The sequence below is a fragment of the Tachysurus vachellii genome, chromosome 14 (assembly GCF_030014155.1).
Source record: "Tachysurus vachellii isolate PV-2020 chromosome 14, HZAU_Pvac_v1, whole genome shotgun sequence".
NCBI lineage: Eukaryota > Metazoa > Chordata > Actinopteri > Siluriformes > Bagridae > Tachysurus > Tachysurus vachellii.
In genome coordinates, this window is record NC_083473.1 from 13,504,485 (window position 1) to 13,525,307 (window position 20,823).

A 20,823-nucleotide genomic window follows, 5' to 3' on the forward strand; every position below is an offset into this window, starting at 1 on the left:
ATGTTTTGGGGTTAACATCTGAGTACAACTTAATGTGAAATATTTACATAAAACTTGCATAGCTTAATTTTTTAGTTTGTATACGTTGTAATTACACAAACAAAATTCTTGAAACCGCCCACTTTCTAATTAATTAATAAATCTTTCACTTTTAAAGAAGCACATATTTTATTTTATAAAATTTTGTACAAAACACTTTGCTAATGCACAGTATAATTGTACCATGGCAAGCGTGTGGCATTCTTGAGCATACACGACACAATCAGGCAACACAAGCACCAGCTAAAACTGCACACTGTTAGAACTGAGGTCTGGATCTGTATGTATGTATGTATGTATGTATGTATGTATTTATTTATTTATTTATTTGTGAATGTGGAATTTTGCCAATAACAGAGTTATGTTCATTATAAAAAATTTATGTTTTTCAGCAGGACTGTAGTCAGAAAATACCAACACAACATCCATCCAAAATAAAACACTGTTTTATTTTAGATCTAAAAAAAACCCAAATACATCTTGCCAAAATGTCATTGTGAACGAACAATTCCAAAATAAATGAACAACAATTTTGTCAGAGGCATCACAGAAAGAGCAACTGGAGGAGATTTCACTTTTAAACTTTTTTTAAGTAATGACTTGCTGGATAGTATTTATAAATTATTTTGTAGAAAATTTATTTCTAGAATAAATTTTAATTCATTGACTGACCAGTAAAATGTTCTTGTCAAACCAATTTTTTTTAAAAAAAATGGACTTATTCCTGTAAAGAACTGTACAGTTATTCCAAATAAAATATTTGTGGGTTGAGAAGTTGTGTTTAAATATCAGAGACCAAGCCAAAAGAACCTGCCTATGAAAAGCTGAGAGTAGCTGGTAATTTATCAATTTTATAATCGCAGATCAAGAGGAATTCGAGACCACCAAATTGGGAAAAGTTAAAGTAATTGGGGATGTAGTTCCACAAAGACCCTGGATGCTTCCTAAACTGTTTTAACCAATTAACCTTAAAGGTGTAACTAAGAGTACTAAAGTCTAAGAATTCGAGACCACCTTTTTTAAGAGTGTTTGTTAGAGCCGACATTTAAATATGGTGAACTGATTGCTTCCATAAAAAAGTGAAAAGAAGCTGGTCGATGGTTTGACCTAATTTAGGGTCTAGAGATATTATAAATAAAAGATCAGCACAGTCTTTAATAGCAGAGAGTTCGCATTTCTGTAAATTTAATCCAGAGGCTTCTGAAAATAAGTTCATAGCACGAATTGCCAGGGGAATCTGTGTAGCATCTTTAAGAAAAAGGGTTGTGTCATCTGCATGTTGACTGATAAGTGCCTGTCCTGCAACAATAGATATAACTTTAAGCTGCTCGGGGTCTGGATCTGTAGTCAATGTGTTGACTGTCTGACCAATAGGAAGCGCTGTTGCTAGGAAGCGCTGTTGCTAGGAGCTCCGTGTCGCTGTCCAATGGAAAGCATCATTCTTGGAACAGAGGATGAGGAGTAGGAGGCATTGGTTGGATGTTGTACCATATGAATGGGTTTCGGCTCCAAAAACTATAAGTTTACTATAAGTCCTCAATCTGTGGCTTTAATTAATGTGATTTACGGCGTGTGTCCTGATAGAGATGGGGGGCAGCAGCAGCTCCGGACACGTCACATTGGAGCCTGAGGACGCAGAAGGGGTCGTGTTTGTGAAGGGCATTCGGGTGAGTTAGTTACAGTCTGACATCTACAGTCTTACAGCTGAACTTACAGTCTTCTCTTCCTGATTAAATACTGCAGAGTTAAACTTCTTAACACATTCTGCAAGAAAAGCCCAGCTAGTAGTTTATTCGGGCTCACTGTCTGTGTGACGGGTATTTAAACTCGGTAACAGTCTGGTTTCATAAAGGTACAAAATGTTTAGCACAAAATATTATTATTATTATTATTATTATTATTATTATTATTATTATTATTATTTTTATTATTATTTTTATTATTATTATTATTGTTATTATTATTATTATTATTATTATTATTATTATTATTATTATTATTATGTCGTCTCCAAAATGACTAAACTTAATGTGTACACAGAAATGTTATTTAAAAAGTGTGTTGATAGATTGTAGAATTTAACTTACAGTTTATTCTGTCCCTGTTTTCAAAAAGTTTGTGTTTAACAGGAAATTCAGGACAATAAGGGGGCTAATGGCTGCAATAAATTATGGTGCACCTTTGCAGGATGTGTCTAATAACTACATATTGATTTATCTTTTGAATATTATGATGTGATCATGGGGATCAATACACCTCTTCTATTTATGAATTTAGGAATTTGAAAAAGTTTCCAGTTAGAACCCCTTTAAAAAGCTTGAATTTTTCACACGTTTTTTTTTTTTTTTTTTTTTACATGTGGTTGGCAGCTGACTGGTAGAGTGATTGATCGCATGAAGGAGCCTGAACCATTTCAGTGTTCTATGTCCAAAAGCTCAAAATGTCCTCCAGCAGATCAGCTTTTAACCCCTCAGAGTGAGACACTTCCCCCTACTGAGCTTTTGGCACCAAAACTGCCCCAACCACCTTCTTATGCAAGTGCACTGGTACCACCACCTCTGCAGGAGTCTGTCAGTCCCCTAGTGTTAGTGAGTCAGGAGACTCCAACACCACCTACATCCACAACTGCTGTTGAAGCAGTTCCCTCTGTCACTCATACTACACCTGAGTCTGTGCCTGCTCCTGTGCCTTCAGTTCAAGAACATGTAGTTATATCCATGTCCACTGAATCTGTACCTCCAGCTCCATCTGCTGAACCCTTACCAGTAATCACATCTCCATTAACTCTCACTGAACCTGTGGCAATGTCCCTACCTTCTGAACCTGTTCCTGCAGTATTGTTACCTTCTGCTGAAACTGTGGACATTTATCCACCTCCGCCTCCAATTACTGATACTATGCATTCTCCTTCACCTATTGAACCAATACCCATTCCTGTGGAAGACCCAACAATCCCATTAACTAATGATGTACTCACAGCTCCACCTGTTGAAGTCATACACATCCCTCCAATCCCTCTGACCCTAGATTCAACTACTCCAGATGAACAAGTAGAGCTGCCTACAACACCTAGCTCTGAGCCAGTAGCTAAGAATGAATTGCCACTTTTTCCTGTTACACCACTCACATCTCCTACTGAATCAGTGGAAATTTCAACAAACATTCCACCTGCACCTGTAAAGCCCAGTGATTTGTCCAGCAACCTGGAGAATCTGCTTCCTCCTCCACCCTCTCCTGCTCTAGCTGTGAAGAGTGAAGTTCCCTCAGTGGGGCAGCTTGAATGCCCTCCTAATAAAAATACCCCAGTTCCAACACTTGTTTTTGAGCCAGCCATTCCACCAGTGCTGCCTTCTCTAACTGAAACAATTAGTTCTCAACAGGCTGGGGGTAAGGCTTGATCTTGTTAATGATCTGTTCTCATGATTTGTTTAGGTCCTTGCATCTAAAATGAGCCTTTCCTTGAATATCTTAAAGTCTTTTTTCTCCAAGGGCAACAATTATGCTGTCTCTTGTATTTAGTCAGTGAGAAAGACCTGAGGAAGCATATCAGAGATGAACTGCAGAAACACCTGCAAGAAGAGATAAAGATGGCAAAGCTAAAGATCCATAAGCAGTAAGTGCATGACGATATCTTATAACAATTTTAACATCAAGTATGCATTTCCATCTGTTATCTTTGTTTATTATATCCCTTGGTTACATGTGCATTGTTCATTCATTCATTCATTTTCTACCGCTTATCCGAGCTACCTCGGGTCACGGGGAGCCTGTGCCTATCTCAGCCATCATCGGGCATCAAGGCAGGATACACCCTGGACGGAGTGCCAACCCATCACAGGGCACACACACACACACACATTCACTCACTAGGGACAATTTTCCAGAGATGCCAATCAACCTACCATGCATGTCTTTGAACCGGGGGAGGAAACCGGAGTACCCGGAGGAAACCCCCGAGGCACGGGGAGAACATGCAAACTCCACACACAAGGTGGAGGCGGGAATCGAACCCCGACCCTGGAGGTGTGAGGCGAACGTGCTAACCACTAAGCCACCGTGCCCCCTGTGCATTGTTCAATATGTATATTAAAAACTAGTGCTGGTGTGTGCGTGTTCATTTGTGTGTGTGTGTTTCAGGTTGGAGAATGAGAAAGCTAAGGCTGAGGCAGAAGCTCAGGCCAAAGCTCAGCAGCAGATCCAGGAAGAGGTTCAGAAGATCCTGGAGAAGGAACAGCTAGCCCTTCAGCAGACTCTAAAAGATGCAATTATTCAGGAGCACAAGAACATTCAATATGCGCAGCTTGCAAGCCAGTATTATGTAAGACATTCTGAGATCATTACACATGCACAACATGCAGAACGAGCTTTAACACATTTGGTGATGTAGAGTAGCTTCTATCTCTTTAACCAAACTCTTTGTCAAAAATGTGCCACGTCTGCAACACTTTGTAAGCTCAGAATTACACCAGCTAAAGGGAGAGTAAAAGAGGACAACCTTTTTTCTTTTTTTGTGCAAGTGGAAATGTCACCCATTTGTTTCTGAAAATAAACTGAAACATAATGACCTTTATGGCTTTTTATAAACAAATCACATCTAAGCATCCAACAAGATTCCTTATTCATCAGGTTCACCTTTAGCACATTTCGATGTTGTAACACACGTCTGTGCAAATCTATTCAGTTGTGCTCAAAAAAAACTTATCATGAATCTGTGCAGAGTTTCACATGTTCTGCCCATGTCCGCTTAGGTTTAACTCGCCAGGCTTCACAGTGACTCTGATCAGAATAAAGTGGTTACTGAAGCTAAATGAATAGCAAAAACTAAAGAAAAATAAAAGAGAATTTCATTGCATTTCATCAGGTTTTTTGCAATAATCTGGACAAGGGTGTAGTCGTGCTTCACTCCTACTGTCCTTACATCCAGTCACACCATAACCCTGACCAGAATAATACATACACTTACTAAACCTGCATAAATGATTTATAACCACCCCTCACCTTAACGCAGCCATTACTGAATGAATGCACTGTGTATGTTTCACTCTTTTTACAAAGAAAGAAGTGTTATGATTTGCATTTTTAAGTGTCTTTATATAATTCTAAGCTTACAGTGGAGTTAAGCAAAAAGTGAATTGTTGCTTAGAAACCATCATCTGAAAGCTGTGACAGGAAATTTTAGTTTTACCATTTAATTGATGCCAGCTTTTCATACAGTTACACACACTTTGTTAAAATGCCTGAATCATTTTAACTTCCATTTACCTCTCTCTTTTTCTTTTATGATTTCTGGTCCTGCATTTCAGTGGATGGAAAGGAAGGTAGGTGCAGTGCAGCTTGGTCTTGCGTACAGCATGCTTTATTACTGTCACTCCCAACTCTTCCTAAATTGTTCTTCTGAGCTAAGGTTCTCTATGTAAAAATATTAGCTTTACATTCAACTAGTGCATGAAGAGGGACAAGGCTCACTTCTATTTGCTCCATATCCTATAGCGATATTGTTATTGAGGATGACTCCAGTAATTAGGAGGCTTAATATAGAGTCCCAGCAGAGTTGTGCTCTTTGTGTAACATGTCATTGTTTCTGAAACAGATCAAGAAGCTGGAAAAGAAGGAGATAGACCTGGCAAAACGGGACTTGATGTACAAAGAACAGATTGCCCAGCTTGAGGAGAAGGTAAGAGACTTGTGCATTATGAAAAACAACAATCATAACAATCATACCCATGCTCTTTGTTTGTTTTTTCTTATGCAGACAGCAAAGTTCACCAGAGTCACAGCAATCAGCTTTAAAAAGGGTCTGGAGGAAACTCAGAAACGTTTCAAGTGAGTGAATCTGAGCATGTTCTCTGTGCTTAAATTCACTTAGCATGTTCACAAAACATTTAGAAAGTCAAATCTTAATGTTTGTACCATTGTGCTGCTGCAGAATCAAGTGTTAAAGAAATCGTGCTAAAGTAAACCTAATAAGAAGATTGCAAATGAATACTATTCACCCATAATCTATTTACACTGCAAAATCACATCTTTGCAAGTTAAACCATCTTGAATCTAGTCAACATGATCTAGCATTTCCAATTAATAGATTAAAAGAAATCAAATCTAATACCATTAAGCCTATTTCAACACATATTTTACTATTTGAAAGATTTTCTTATTTTCTTGGCAGGTTATTTTGCTCATTTCTGGCATTATTATTTAAAAGGAGCAAAACTGTCTGTCAACACCACATCCTATTAAAGATAATCATAGAAATGTGTAGTAAAATAGCCTTAATTCATAGCTTCTGAATATTTTAATCTTATAATAGGAAACAGATACATTTGACTAGATTTCAGATATTGACACTAAAATCTCTTTTTTTGCACTGTATGTGTGGGTATAGACAGAAGATGATACGTTTTAAGTAAGGATTGAAAAGATAGGACTTGGCATGGGATTACTGCCCACTGGACCTAGATTGTAAATTACAACTATCCTGTCTAATGGGAGATGGTATAATTATAAAACTCTCTCTCTCTCTCTCTCTCTCTCTCTCTCTCTCTCTATCTATCTATCTATCTATCTATCTATCTATCTATCTAACTATCTAGGAGGTGCCAGATGAAGCCAGTTTGCTCAGAGCTACAGAGCAAGATTTTGAAATGTTATTTGCAAAATACTGGCCAGACTCTGACATGCTCCAATATTGCCTCGCTGTATGTGAAGTGTGTAAACAATGTTAAACAGGTACAGAAAAACTTAATTTGGTTTAAAATGAATTTTCTCATTATTTACTGTCATTTATGCGCAAATTAGTTGAAAGCCTGATGATTACATCATAGTGTATTCAACTTTATCAATTGAAATCAGATTTTTTAAGTATCTTTAGTATGCAATAGGAATGCTTGTGCTTCTTCTCTTTCTCCAGAATAAGAAGGTGAGCACGGGGGGTTAAACCTATTTCCAGGATGAACATTACTCTTATGGTAGAAGAAACAACCTGGCAGAGAAGGTTGCAAGCAAGCAAGTTAATGCAGCTGTGCACCTTGCCTTCATTCTAACTGTGTTATTACTATAATTAGAATGCAAAGTATGGAGTTCATAAACATGCTTCTAGCATGATTTAGTGTTGTTCACGTAATGTATTCTAACCCACCATCAGTGGGTGTTTGACAAAATAAACACATGTACAGTTCACGGCAAGGAGAAGTCACTGTGCTTTGATTCTACTTTTTGCTCATCTGAAAAAAGTGGACTGAAGCCCATTTTGTTATTTCTATAAATCTCTAAGATATTGCCTGTGAAGGAAGAACATGAAATACCCCCATTAAATAGTCAACAATGTTCTAGTCTTTTTGCTTGTGAAGTTGTGAAGATGCATGTCATTTGCAATTTAAATGGCGTGAGTGGGAGTGAGTATTGAGCTGACCTGTACTTCAGAGGGAGACCTCTGCCAAGTTACAAACATCTTTTAAAATTTCTCCACAAGGCTGTGCTGTGGTTTAAAGATTTCCCTCCTCATCCATTCCACACGATCAAACCTTATCAGTCTGCTTCATCACTTCTGAACCACTCGGCAAGCTCGACGTATACATCACCAATCAGTGTTACAACACGTGTTATTCAATACAGATGTGTGATATGCAACGTGCTAATTAGTCCAAAAAAGGCACATCGATTCAATAATCTACTGCAACAGTGGCAAGAGAAAGATAGTGGAAAGACTTAAATGTAATGAGTTGCAGAGAGTTTTCGGGCAGCGTCCCACTTCACTCCACCTGTAGAACACTTTTGTTATTATCCGTTAAAGCTGTCAGATGCTCTCCCACACTCCTACACACTCACACAGAACAATCACACATCACACATTCCCTCGCTCACTTAGTTTCACACATGCCCAGGATTACACATGCAAAGCAGCCCTACTGAAATATGTTCACTCTCCTTTTTTTGAGCTGAAAAAGAGCAAGACAGGAGCTGCATCTGACATTTAAGACTAAAGCTCTAGAAACATGAAGTGAGGAGCTCATTTTGAGCTAATGACCTTTTTTGATTGCTCTGAAAATCCAAACATTATGAAAGTCAACAGAAGCCATGCTGGCTAGGTTGAAATCCTTATTACATTTTTGGCTGTCAAAACAAAAGTGACCTTGATCAGACAGGGAGCTCAGGCATTTTATTAAGACATGCAATGCTCCAGCACATTAAACAGCTGGGCTCAAAAATAGGACCTGGCCCCCTTCAGTAGTGAGAAACAGTTCTCTTATGGGTCTCTGTGTATAGAAAACAGACAAAATCCTAAACACAAGCAACCTGCTTTTGCTGGAGGGAAATTGATTATTGAATGTTTTCCATAATTTATATGCCTCTGGGATGGAAAGCTCTAAATATAAGCTTCCACTGTCTATTTAACATTGATCTTCCCCTGTGTGTTGCAGAACAAGCCATTGCCACATGGCTTACTGTAATATTGATGTGGAGGCCATCCTAATTTAAGCTCTTTTACTTAGTCTGGATGCCCTTCAATATTGGAAAGAAAACACAAGTTTGTGCACTGAATACTCCAATGTCCTTGAACAGAAGAGCAAATTGTCTGTGTCTGTGTGGAAAATAAGGTGAATGACTCTCCAGTCTCCTATTACATTCTGCAGTGTTGAAATAAACCAGTCATTACCCTTGCTCGCAAGTCACTTTGTGTAAGGCATAATGCCAGTTACTTTACTTGGCTACAGCTAATTGTGTTTGTAATAATTTGCTAAATAGTAATTTGTTTGATGACTTACTAGTCTAAGATAAGGACAGGAAGAGGACAACATAATAAACATAAGGGTCATAAAAGTGGTATTACATCAGCAAGGGTCAAAGGTGAGCTACTTTCTGATGGACAGGGCAGTAATTTTATGTTTTGAAACCCGGAGAGAAGCTTTTGCTTAATTTATTAAAAATGTTTGTATGTGGCGCCTATATATTCTAATATTTATACATACAGTATTTTATGTGTGCATATATACATCTCAATTATAGAATTTTATATACAGTGTTATAAAAACATGCAGTTTTCAACAGCACAGTGAATGTCATACTAGTATACTAAATTTTAAGTTCATATAAATAGTAATAAACTCATATTAATTTATATATTCACATCTAATTGAGTTCCATCTATAGCACACACGTTAGTCAGTCTCTTTCCACTATGACTGTAATGAAGATTTTTAAAAGTTCGGTTTTTGAGGCTACAATGTGTACTGGTGTTCCTGCCGGTACTGGTATTTAGTCAACATCCTCTGATGATAGACACTTTTGTTTGGCTTCATGATCCTCAAATGTCACTTTTTTGTTCCTCTTTGGATCAATCCATGAGTTTTTTATGACTGAATTGGTGGGCAAAGGATCTGTCTCTATGATGGACACCACCCTTTTTTTCATTTTACTTTTTAGAACCTTTTGAAATTTCTGACGCGTGAACGCATAGAGGAGTGGATGGAAGACCGTTGTTCCATACGCCATGACCAGGAGGCCCAGACGTAGCTTCACATTGAGGTCACTGGGGCCTGTGCTGAGGATGATGCTGTTTAGAACAGTAATAGGGGTCCAGCACAGCAGAAAAGTGGAGATGATAAGGAGCGACATGCGGAAAACCCGCTTCTGCCTTTCCCGCCGCTCCCGGTGCCGTTTCACAGCTCGCCGCAGGGCAATGATCACAGACACTGAGGTTCTCATGCCCAGTGGCACATTACGGGTCCCACTGCTGCCCTGAGAGCCATCTGTGACTTCAGGCAACTGCTGTTGTGAGGACGACATAAGTGAAATGTTCTTTTTCCATCGCATCTTCTTCTTCTTCTGTGAGGTGTGGAAGCGCGTTCCGATGCGGATGTTTAACGCTTGCAAGATTTTAGAGTAAGTGACCAGCATGACCACAGCAGTGAAGCAGAAGATAGGGATCTGTGCAACCAGGTGGTAATACAGACCTAACTCAGTGTAGTACTCATTAACATGCACCACAGCAGTCTGGTTGGCTTTGGTTGGCTCTGGTCCAAAAAATCCCACCTCAATGAAGGGCACCAGGAAACTAAGAAAAGACAGCACCCAGATACCCCCCAACAGAGCAACTGCTCGGCCCATGGTCAGCACACGATTGGCTGGTTTGACAGAGATATCATAGCGATCAAGTGTGATTGCTAGCACATTTGCTGCTGTGGCCACACTAGCAAAGGACACACAGGCCTCATGGAAACAGCAGACCAGCACAGTGTCACCTTGCAGAGAGAGAAGCAGCACAACGATGGTCAGTGGGATGCAGCACACACACACCAGCACATCGAGCACATGCAGGTTCATGGTCACGATGTTGCTAACAGAGTTGACCAGGTTGGACTTCATGCAGTACAAGACGAGCACAGTGAGGTTGCTGCTCAGGCCCAGCACTATCTCTAGCATCAGGAAGCCAGTTAGGGAGACCTGGAAACTGAGGGGATAGGGGTGAGGTTCGTCCGCCGTCATGGCTGGGCTTGCTGTCTCCGTCATGTCCAAGACTGTAACGTTACTCATGATGCCTTTTTCCTCCTGTGCTGAAGGGATAGACCTGTGCATTATTCTGTTTCAAAAAAGGAAGGGAACAGTATTAGAAAACAAATTCAGGACAACATTATGGAGATTATGTGTTCAAATGATTAAATATAGCACACTGAACTATACTTATGAGTGTTCACAAGTAAGGAGGTTGTAGTATAATTTTACACACAATATTAATACTATATTATTTTAGTTAACACAAGTAACTACAAATATGCATGTTTTATTTTATTGCTTCTAACACTGATATCTATGAAAGAGGGCTGAAGAAAGCACTGCAAATATCAGTTTGTTGTTGTTAGACTGTGGTGTTCCATAGCAATGAAATGTTGCCTGTTTTATCTGTTTTTCTCAGACTTGATAATTGTAATACAAGGAAAACAAAAGGGAACAGGAAACAGACTAGGGCAGAGATTTTTGGAAAGCCACCTTAAAAACATCAAGAGCCACAGGCACAAATGCCAGTAACCTTTTGTAATTTTTAGAAATATAAATCCAGTCGCCTGCATTTCAATGGGTATAATACATTTTCACAGAATCTTCACAATACCGTATTGGTGGCCACAGCATGAATGTATGATCAATTTATTCCATGTGTAGGCTCCTTACTACAACGTATAAGTAAGTGGTTATTTTCTTGTTTATGCCTTTGGCAATGTGTATTTGTTCGAGGAGGAAGACCAAGAGCAGAGGCAAAGGGCTGGGGGTTGGGTGTGAGGACAGCACATATTATATAAAGCGGCTTCAAGGTCGTGTATGGACACTGATGGCCACATAGAGCTCAAGGTAACATTAAAAAACAAACAAATCAGGTTTAGGGCAGAACTGAACTAAAGATAACATTTTGGAGTTGTTTTGGAGATATGCCTTGACAATATCCTAATATTAATTATTTAACTCATAGAAACTTACCCCTCTCCAGAGCTCTGTCTTTCTCAGTATCCACAGCGTGTGGTTGGCCCAGAAGAGTCTGGGTGGAGTCCAAGTTGAACATCACAACCAAGCATTTTTAAAGGAGAGTTTTGCACCTTTTTGTAATCCTTGCAGTCCAGCAGGGAATTCACATCTCCTGGTTTCCACAATAGGTTGGCACTTCTTTATTTTTTTAATCAAACTGACTGCAACTCTTGGGTCACAGCCATGTTCTGGTTTAAAAGTAGTAGGCCAGTATCCACATTCCCTGTGGGTCATGGATAAAACTGTCCTATATCTCTCACATTTAGAAACCCCTCTCTGTGCCCATTTTATACAATTGGATATAGTACTAAAACCCATAAAGGAAATCCAGAGAATGGTTTGGGATCATTCAGAGCAAAGTTCACGTGTTGATCTATTAATACATCCACTTCAGGTTTAAAAATAACTGTCTTTAAAGCTTTAGATGCTTCCAGTTTTTCATCGGCTTCAAATGACCCTGTCCTATATCAGTGTGCCTTTCTGTTGCCTGCACTGTATTCCCGGTAATTAAGATTTTATGGACCAAGCACGGTGATAAGTCCTTATTGATTTGCTGTTGTTGATTTACATAAGCCTCCACCAAGGAAACCAAGGTCACAGTATTGGTGAGGTCAGCCCTTGCGAGTGGATATGTGTGTGTGTGGAGTGGGGACTTTCATCCCCCTTGTTAGCAGTAGCCCATAAATCCAGTTTTGTCATTGCTGTGGCGAGTAATAAATCCATCCGCTTGTATTGAAGTGCATTCAGTTATTTATTTCTTGCCACTGTTTTGCTTGTTCATGTATATAATGACCATTTCCATCTCCAGTATAAGCTCCACCGAGCAATCTGGTTTCATATGCTTCATATAAGTCAACTTATACTGTGGATAAATTATGCGTCTTTTTGCCATGGGTCCTGTCTTGGCAAATTTCCAGAAGTATCGGGCTGGTGCTTGTGTGGACCAAACATTGCCCCAAAAGCATCTTCCCTTTCAGCTCCATGTCTCCAGATGCCTAACAGAGGAAGACAGAGCAAAAAAGCCTCAATGAACAAAACAGCTTGCATTAAGCCTGTCACCATATTCCCCATACATGCTCCTGTTGCAGTCTGAGGAAGTGCATTGCCTCTGGATTTGATTATGGTCTCTTTTAAGGTAAGTGAAAGGACAGCTAGGGAGCTGCAGAGGATAAGGACCAGAAGCTTACATCTACTATACATACACACAGTTTCCCACTCTGAGCAAGTCCTTTTTAGGTAAGGTGTATGGGTTCCGAATCAGGCCCAAATCACTGTGCATTTTTCTGTGCATATATCTGTGGATTTTATAATACAGAATTTTATGAGGTTGCATAAGGGCTTTTAAAAAAATTAACCTGTTAAACTGGAAAGTTCACCCCAAACCCCATAGCCCATTTTTTACTGATGAGAAAATCTGATGGTGATCACAAGCAATCCACATCAGAGAATTGCAAGTGTGAATTAGAAGCTAATGACGACTTGATATTTGTATACTACAGGAAGCTCAACATTATCCAGCAAAAAGCACAGGATATGCATGCAAACAGCTTACTGACAGAAATTACTTCTCTTGTGTCTTTTTTCCTCTCTATCTTTCAAAGAAGAGCTGGTGTATCCATGGGAACCCAAACTCATGAGCTCTGCTTTCTCAAATAAAACCTCACTATATTAGTTCACAGTGTAACAAAAAAAGTGACTTTCGAAGATCATCACAGAAAATGTGCATCATTCTTATTAGTCAAGGTTGTTGATGTCACAAACTTACCTCTAATATAATGGAAGTCCGAGAAGGTATACCTGTTTCATAAGAATCTTACAAATCCCAAGTGGTATAAAAGGAAATATGTTGCTTGTGGGTTTCACTACGGTATTTCCCTGAGGTTTCCAGAGTCCCTGAGATGAGCATTAAACATCCATAGTCCTTTCATCATCCAAACAGTCAAGTGTGCCAAGAAAATGAGAATACACAGACAAATACAGGCAGTCCTCACACTTTCTTGTCCTGTCTTCCTTATCCCTGTTTTCTGTCTTGCTTTTTCTCTATTACACATATGTATACATGAACACACATTGCCCTCTTTATCTCTGCTTCGCTCTCCACGCTGGTGTGTGTCAGTGTGTGTGTGTGAAAGCTTGGCTCATCTACCCCAGCACGCTGTTGCACACTCTCACCCCACTCCTACTCTCTTTCTCTCTCTCTCTCACTCTCTCTCTCTCTATCTCTCTCTCACTGCGGAGGTTTTGCAGTGCTACTCTCTGTCCTGATTGGTTTGTTATAATGGAGTTAACCCCTTTGTCTCCTGCAAGGGGAAAGCACTCCTGCTTTTGTTTTTCACCAATTTTTGCCAAGCTTTAATAGTGATGTGAGCTACAGATCTGCTTGTTATCTGTATGAAGCTTGAACTAGTGAGCACATGATATGTGAACACTTGTTATTCAATAGTCATATTCCTTGATCAAAATGGGTAGTTTTCCTCAGGGGTGAAGGGTGCAAAGAGGGTATAACTGATCAGATTACTTTTGGAGTGTGTGTGTGTGCTTGTGTGTGCGTGTACGTGTGTGCGTGTGTGTGTGTGTGTGTGTTCAGTTGATTTGTGCGTGCATTAATACAGAGAGGGTGCCTGATTGATAGCTTCAATTATGTTGGCCTGTCACTTGGCAGAGGTACCCGTCAACTTCAATTCATTTTGCATGGCTCATTTGCCAGGTGAGCTAAAAGCTAGGGGGTGGGGCACAGCTTCTCATCTGAAGAGACAGTTACAGCATGCGTGTATGTGTGTGCACTGTGTCCACAGTTTAATTTAAAGCATTGCTAGCTGAAAACCCACGCTGTTCTTCCTCCCACTCCCAGCTCACATCAACAGAAGTTCCATGTTGTCAAGTAGGTGTACAGGAATAAGCCATTACTACAGAAAACACTGCTGTTGTTTGGGGACATAAAACAACAGCATTTCTTTTTTTTTTTAGCAGTGATAATAAGTTACTTCTGCTAATATTTACATTTTATAGAAAGCTTTTTTTTTTAGCACTGGTCATGTAATTGTGCATAAACGTGCATGTTGTTACGGTAAAGTTAGTATGTCTACATAGTGAACATATCTGCACTTGCAATAAGGGAAAACCTCTTTAGAGTGCAGGTAGTGTATTATTAAGTGGCACATATTCTTCTTTGCTAAAGGCAGTGCAACTCCTCAAACTTTTCACTAAAGACAGACTCAATATTTCATTTTCACATTAATTTTTCAGTTGGATTTTCCTGCAGTCCCCAGACGTTTCTGACTGATATTCTGTTATTCTGACTCATTTTTCTTCCCCTTTGTTCTGCACTGAGTGTTAGAGAGACAGAGAGAGACAGAGAGAGACAGAGAGAGACAGAGAGAGAGAGAGAGAGAGAGAGAGAGAGAGAGAGAGAGAGAGAGACTACAACCAGAAGTTCTTGCTGTATGTTAATTTTATATAATCTTATATAGCATATTATGGTATGAATTATGAAATTAATCAAGGGTGGTTTGATATGGTCTGACACGAGGAAAATGTATTTTCCCTTTTATAACAGTACAATCTGAAATATTTTACTCTGCTTATATGTGCCACAGTGAACTTTTTTATTCATTAACACAACACATTGACACACATCGTTGAAATGTTTTTCTCACATTTAATTTTAGGAAAGTTCCTGTTCCAGCTATAAACATCTCACCAGCATCTCTTTTTACATTCTCTTGAATTGAATAATGTTACTGACAAAACAGAAACAATGCAAAGTCCTCTGCCTTTAAGATTCTCCTGTGATGAACACCTTATAAAAATCTGTTTATTAGACTTAGATAATGTGGCATGTGTACTATATAAGTTCCTCGTTCATCTGAAAATCTATTTATTTCTCCTAAAGCATATCATTCATAAATGACTCTGAATGATTCAGTAACAACAGTGAACCACACAGACTACTAAGGGGTTCATTGTGAATTACAAGAAAGAATACTGATGTTGGATAAATGTAGGAACTGAGAGGAATCCTTATCACACTCCAGCACTGAAAATTTCTTATTAAAGTTAAGAAATGTGTAAATGCATTATTCAGTAGAATCATTTTTTAGACTATTAAAGTTAAGAAATGTGTAAATGCATTATTCAGTAGTGGATATTATAAATCCTGCCAGACCGTACTAAAAACAAGTATACTTTTCCTTCCGAATGTTTGAAGTTTTTAAATCTTTCTTCCCTGCAGTATCTCTCCTGTGCACTGAAGCCTGAGGCAGTGGGATCTCTAGTAGATTAGCTATTTGCTAATAAAGCTGCTTGCCTTTGTGTTACTGAGGATGCTGACTGTGTTTTAATCAATGAGCTCTTAACACCCACTGTAAGACTGTAGAGTACTATCTGAAGGAGCCAAACCTGCATTGAGGGGATCCTGAAACATAAAAGAGAACATGCAAAAGTCAAGACTATTCTCATATAAAAGGGTTCCTTTAGGAGGTTTAAAGGGTTCTAGTTTTATAAAGACGATATTTGACCCATTGTGTATGGCTTTACAGTACATAGAACCTGCCAGAAGAATGAACCAAAAAAAAATTGTGTGTTAAGCAGAACCTAATTTCTTGATTTCTAAGGTTTTACCTAAAGTATTTAAGTGGTTATTTTTTTTGTTAATAGACTTCCCTGACTCTTAAAAAAGGTGATAAGTATCAAAAGAGGGAAACTAACTAAACAGCTAAATAAAGTAATAGAGCTCTGTCATAATTCAGGTGTAATTTCATTAATATGCTCTTTGAGAACCTTTGGAAAAAATCCATTCATTTTAGACAGTTTAAATTACTGTCTCCTTCCCTCTCTATCATGTGCTCAACTCTAAACAGCCCACCTCACTAGACCACATAATTTAATTGTTGATGATTCCTATTGTTGTCTCTGACATTTAGTGTGCTCTCTTTCTCTTTAGCAAAGCACAAACGAGTTCTAATTTGACTGGGTTTTGAAGAGGTTCATCATTAGAGGGAAATTGAAAAAGGATGAATTTTAATCCTAACCTGAATTTGAAATGAAACAGTGCTTAGTTGTTAAGTTTTTAATCTTTTAAATTGATTACACTGGGCAAATCTGTTCTATCGTTTGCTGGGGCAGAAAGGGAACGACTTCTGGGACATGCAGCACTTCCTGTGTCAGTAAGCTGTGTTTGTGCTGGGGTGTGAGAGAGCAGGGGAAGGCGTGGGAAAGTCTGCTTGCCGCACAGGACGCATTCACAAGGTCATCAACACAGTCTTCTTCTAGCCACGTCGGTTAGGGCCAACTGCAGCGTCATGCTGCGAAAAAACAGAAGCCATGATTATAGGATTAGAGGTTGTCATCAAACAGACCTATATGAGGGTTACTGTAGTGAAGACTTGCAATGTGGGAGTTTAATCATATCAATATGTGTTTATATTGTTTTGTTATCTAGATTTGACATTGATATGTGCTGACTAAATTCCCTGTGGTGTTAATTTTCTGAGTGCCAATCAAAGTTATTTGTTTTGGCAAATTTAAATGTTCTGTCTTTAATTCCCAGATTCCCAAAAAGAAAAACTGTGTGCAGTATGGGATCAGGGGAACATAAGACAGCATATCAAATGAAGCTTAGCCATAAATAGGTACTAAAATGAAATGAATGGGATGTGAGTTCATCCATCATTATGTCAATGTACAGAGCCACGTGCAGTTTGGCTACTGTGGCCTCCCACAAAGTTGCGTGAAAGTCTGCTTGTTTTTTCTCCCTAGGGAATGAGACGTTTGTGAGTAGGGAATTTTTGCTGAGAATCACATGGGGAATCACATGAACATCTCTACAAATATATGATACATGAACATCAGTAAAAGGGGTCATACGTGTATATAGGTCATTTTAGCTTTCTCACGTTTCCCCCCTCATATATTTGTGGTACAAGGCTGTAAGACAGGGCTGTTTGGTTGCAGCAGTGGTATTGTTTTTTTCTCTCTGATTTATACTATGATTATATTTCTTCACCTAAGGTCAATCAATACCTCTGCAAGTGGTATTCCGTGTGAAACAGCTCAGTCTGACACATCATATACAAATGCACTGGGTACATTTGATGTTGTCCACAGTGCTCTTCACCGAATCTATGCTGATCCTTCAACCTCTGAGACATCTCCCTGGCTTCTCTTCAGAGGACCCTTGTTAATATTCAATGAGAACTATCTGCCACAGGGAGAGAATAAGCCAAGTCATGCATAAACATACACTGAGATTTAATTATATTCCTTGGTGAGAGCAATTGAAATTGCTATATGCATGATGTGAGGAAGCAAAGGGGAAATTAGATTTTGGAAGCACCTGGAAGTTAATGCTTTCGACACAGCACAGGGAGATTTGACAGGCATTAGGATTAGGATGCTCCAGTTACCAGAATTCACAAATATGAGGGATGTTAAGGTCAACAACTTTGGGCAGTATTGAGAAAATGAAGTTTGTTAAGGAGGAAACATCAGATTTGAACATCAGACAGGTTAATGAAGGAGAGGAAATGTGTGAAGAAAGTCCTGCTCTGTTTGTGAGTGTGAGTGGCAAGCAGGGTCAGAATATGTGTTGACTGGTGAAGCATAGCAGCAAACAGGGATTTAGTATTCTACATGGAAGCTACCTATCTGAACTCGGTGCAGAACCCCAGCACTGTAAATTAGCTGTGCCTGAAAGCAAGAACTGGCCTCTCGCCTCGCATAAAAATCACACCAAGAAATATTTTATTTAGTTCTGCTATATGTGCAAAGGCATCAGGAATATCAGGTAAACTGAAATATAGCTCACTATACTCACGTTAGACTTATCAATTATTTGCAAGATCAGTTTCTTTTCCTTGTCCTTAGTTTTCCCCAAACAGGAACCTCCTTCCTACTGTAAATTCTCTTGCTTTGTTCCTCATCTATATTACCTAATGAGCCTAATCTTTATTTTAAACCTTTACTTTAATAACAAGAAGGTCCCTCTGTTCTAAAAGGGCTATAGTTAATAACAAGATAAAGTATTGTACTTTTCTCCATTGAGTTATTTTTGTTCCCCTCCGCCAGATTCTATTGCATGGTCTATCTGTCTAGTTGATGAAGCTGCATAGAAATTGAGGCTAATGTTTAAGTGCAGGTGTATGCTATTTATTATACCTGAAAAGCAATTAATGATTGCCCTTTCTACATCAAAGATTAAAGCACAAATAACATTTCTACTTTAAAAACAGTGTTTCTTAAATGGGCAAAAATAGAAAACCTGACACTGTGCAATGCAATCCATCTAGTTCATTGTCATGGTTACTGTTCACTGCTTGCACAAACAGTCTTATTATGTTGGCTTATGCCAGTGTGTCTGTGTACTTCCGTATACACATGCACACATGCGTACACTTCATTTATACCTTTTACTTCGGTGGTTTAACTTTCAGCTCTTACGAGCATTTATCAGCGCAAGCTCTCGAAGCGTGACAGTTGTAATGAACCTATTAAGCATGAAATTGAGTTTTGTGATCTAGAGAGGGAGGGAAAAGAGGGAGAGTGTATACACTCTTCATGTTCTCCACATTTTGCTCACAAAACCTAATTAAACTGTTAGAGATTTGTCTTAACAGAGACAGGATTGTGCACTAAGCTTTATCAGTATTACAAGAGCTTGCTTTAATGTAGTGGGTATTTCAAATAATACATCAACTTGCACAGAATTTTAGTTTCCAGTTTAAGAAAAGAAGTATGTTTTTTTAATTGCAGATATTAATGTGGTTTGGATTACTATTCTTATTCTTACTATTCAATGTTCTGTATAGTACATTTTGTTATCTGCTGCTTTAAAAGTGCAAACATACACCAATCAACCATGACATTCAAACCACTGACAGGTGATTTAAATAACAGTGATTATTTCTTTATTATGGCACTTGTTAATGAGTGGGATATATTAGGCAGCAAGTGACCAGTCAGTTAGTGAAGCTGATGTGTTGGGAGCAGGAAAAATGGGCAAGCATAGAAACTTTGACAAGGGCCATATTGTGATGGCTAGATGATTGAGTCAGACCATGGTCTTGGCAGGTTTTGTGCAGTGTTCCCGGTATGGTAAAGGTAAACTGGTGACAGGGTCACTGGACATAAGGCTCATTGATCTGCATAGCAAAGGCAAGCCATTCCGACACAATCCTAAAGAACAGCTACTGTAGCAGCAACTGCTGAAAAGATTACTGACTTAAAGAGTCTTTAGCTAATGCCTTGATGTCAGATACAACAGCACAAATTCAGAGGTTTTCAGAGGTGTTTTGGCAGCACAAGGAGGCTTACGCAATATTAGGCAGGTGGTTATGATATGGTTGAGGCTGATCAGTGTACATTTTCCATGCTACATTCTTTCACATATAGGAAACATGTCATTGCATAAAATTTAATGGAATACTTGCCAAAATACTTATGGATCAAGGCAAAGCTCATAAATTGAACTTGGCAGATGACCAAAGTATTTGAATATGAACTTGACCTGTATACAATTTGAATAAAAGAAATCTATTTTTCAATCATTTTGAAGCCTTCCAAGTCCTACAAAATAAGAGATTACAGCAAAGATGATCATAGCTGGATATTGTGAACAGTTCTGTTTTTTTGCTGCATCTCCCGCCTACCTGCCATGGTTTATTGAGCTCTGTGGTGCGGTCAGCATGCCCCCTGTAGAAGCACGGGCGCTCTCCATGCCCTCTTCTCTGCCATCTGACTCCCCATACTGATATGTACTCACACACATGCACGCACACACACACACACACACACACACACACACACACACACACACACACACACACACACACACACGCACTAACCTCCATCTGCCCACTCCCACACTGCTTCACCAGCTCAGCGTCGTGGGAGCAGCTTCAGAGAGGTGCTTTCGCAGCTCATTCCTGCACCATCTTTAACACCTGTGTCTCTCTGTGTGCTGTTGGCGCATGAAGGCAAGTGTGGTGGATTTCAGGCTTTCAGTTTTTTAAAAATTCAACACAGATGGGCTGTGATAAATTAGAATGTAAGACAATGACTGTAAGGTGAACCCCCTTTTATCACTATTTTGTCCATTGCAAAGATGTTATAGATGCGCCACAATTTTGCCTCAAATTATGACGGTAGTATGAGATGAGCTTCCAGGTGTCAGAAATACACTTTAATCAGAAAATTCTGAAAGAAATCAGTAAAGATGTGCACTCTTCTCAATCCTGCTTATGACTCACATGAGAAAGAGAGAAAGGAGGCGATTGA

The 20,823-nt window shown here is 39.1% G+C and overlaps 2 protein-coding genes across 2 annotated transcripts; one reads left to right on the plus strand and one right to left on the minus strand.

The window, feature by feature from the left end:
- The first annotated feature begins 1,503 nt into the window (after positions 1-1,503).
- chchd3b (coiled-coil-helix-coiled-coil-helix domain containing 3b) lies at positions 1,504-7,348 on the plus strand. Its single transcript, XM_060886913.1, has 9 exons — positions 1,504-1,706; positions 2,409-3,426; positions 3,559-3,652; positions 4,177-4,357; positions 5,343-5,357; positions 5,630-5,713; positions 5,792-5,862; positions 6,630-6,765; positions 6,947-7,348. Exons 1-9 carry the CDS (start codon positions 1,626-1,628, stop codon positions 6,971-6,973), a joined length of 1,707 nt encoding a protein of 568 aa, XP_060742896.1. The 5' UTR covers positions 1,504-1,625; the 3' UTR covers positions 6,974-7,348.
- Positions 7,349-8,950: 1,602 nt separating this feature from the next.
- gpr22b (G protein-coupled receptor 22b) lies at positions 8,951-13,720 on the minus strand. The gene is given in 4 exon segments (XM_060886746.1): positions 8,951-10,615; positions 11,506-11,527; positions 11,530-12,545; positions 13,316-13,720. Coding segments are annotated over 3 exon segments (1,404 nt in total). The 5' UTR covers positions 11,588-12,545; positions 13,316-13,720; the 3' UTR covers positions 8,951-9,291.
- Between the last annotated feature and the right edge of the window lie 7,103 nt (positions 13,721-20,823).

Coding starts and splice junctions, on each gene's coding strand:
- chchd3b (XM_060886913.1), top strand. CDS start 1,626: ATGGGGGGCAGCAGCAGCTCCGGACACGTCACATTGGAGCCTGAGGAC. Junction 1,707..2,408: donor TGTTTGTGAAGGGCATTCGG/GTGAGTTAGTTA, acceptor TGTGGTTGGCAG/CTGACTGGTAGAGTGATTGA. Junction 5,863..6,629: donor GAAACTCAGAAACGTTTCAA/GTGAGTGAATCT, acceptor CTAACTATCTAG/GAGGTGCCAGATGAAGCCAG.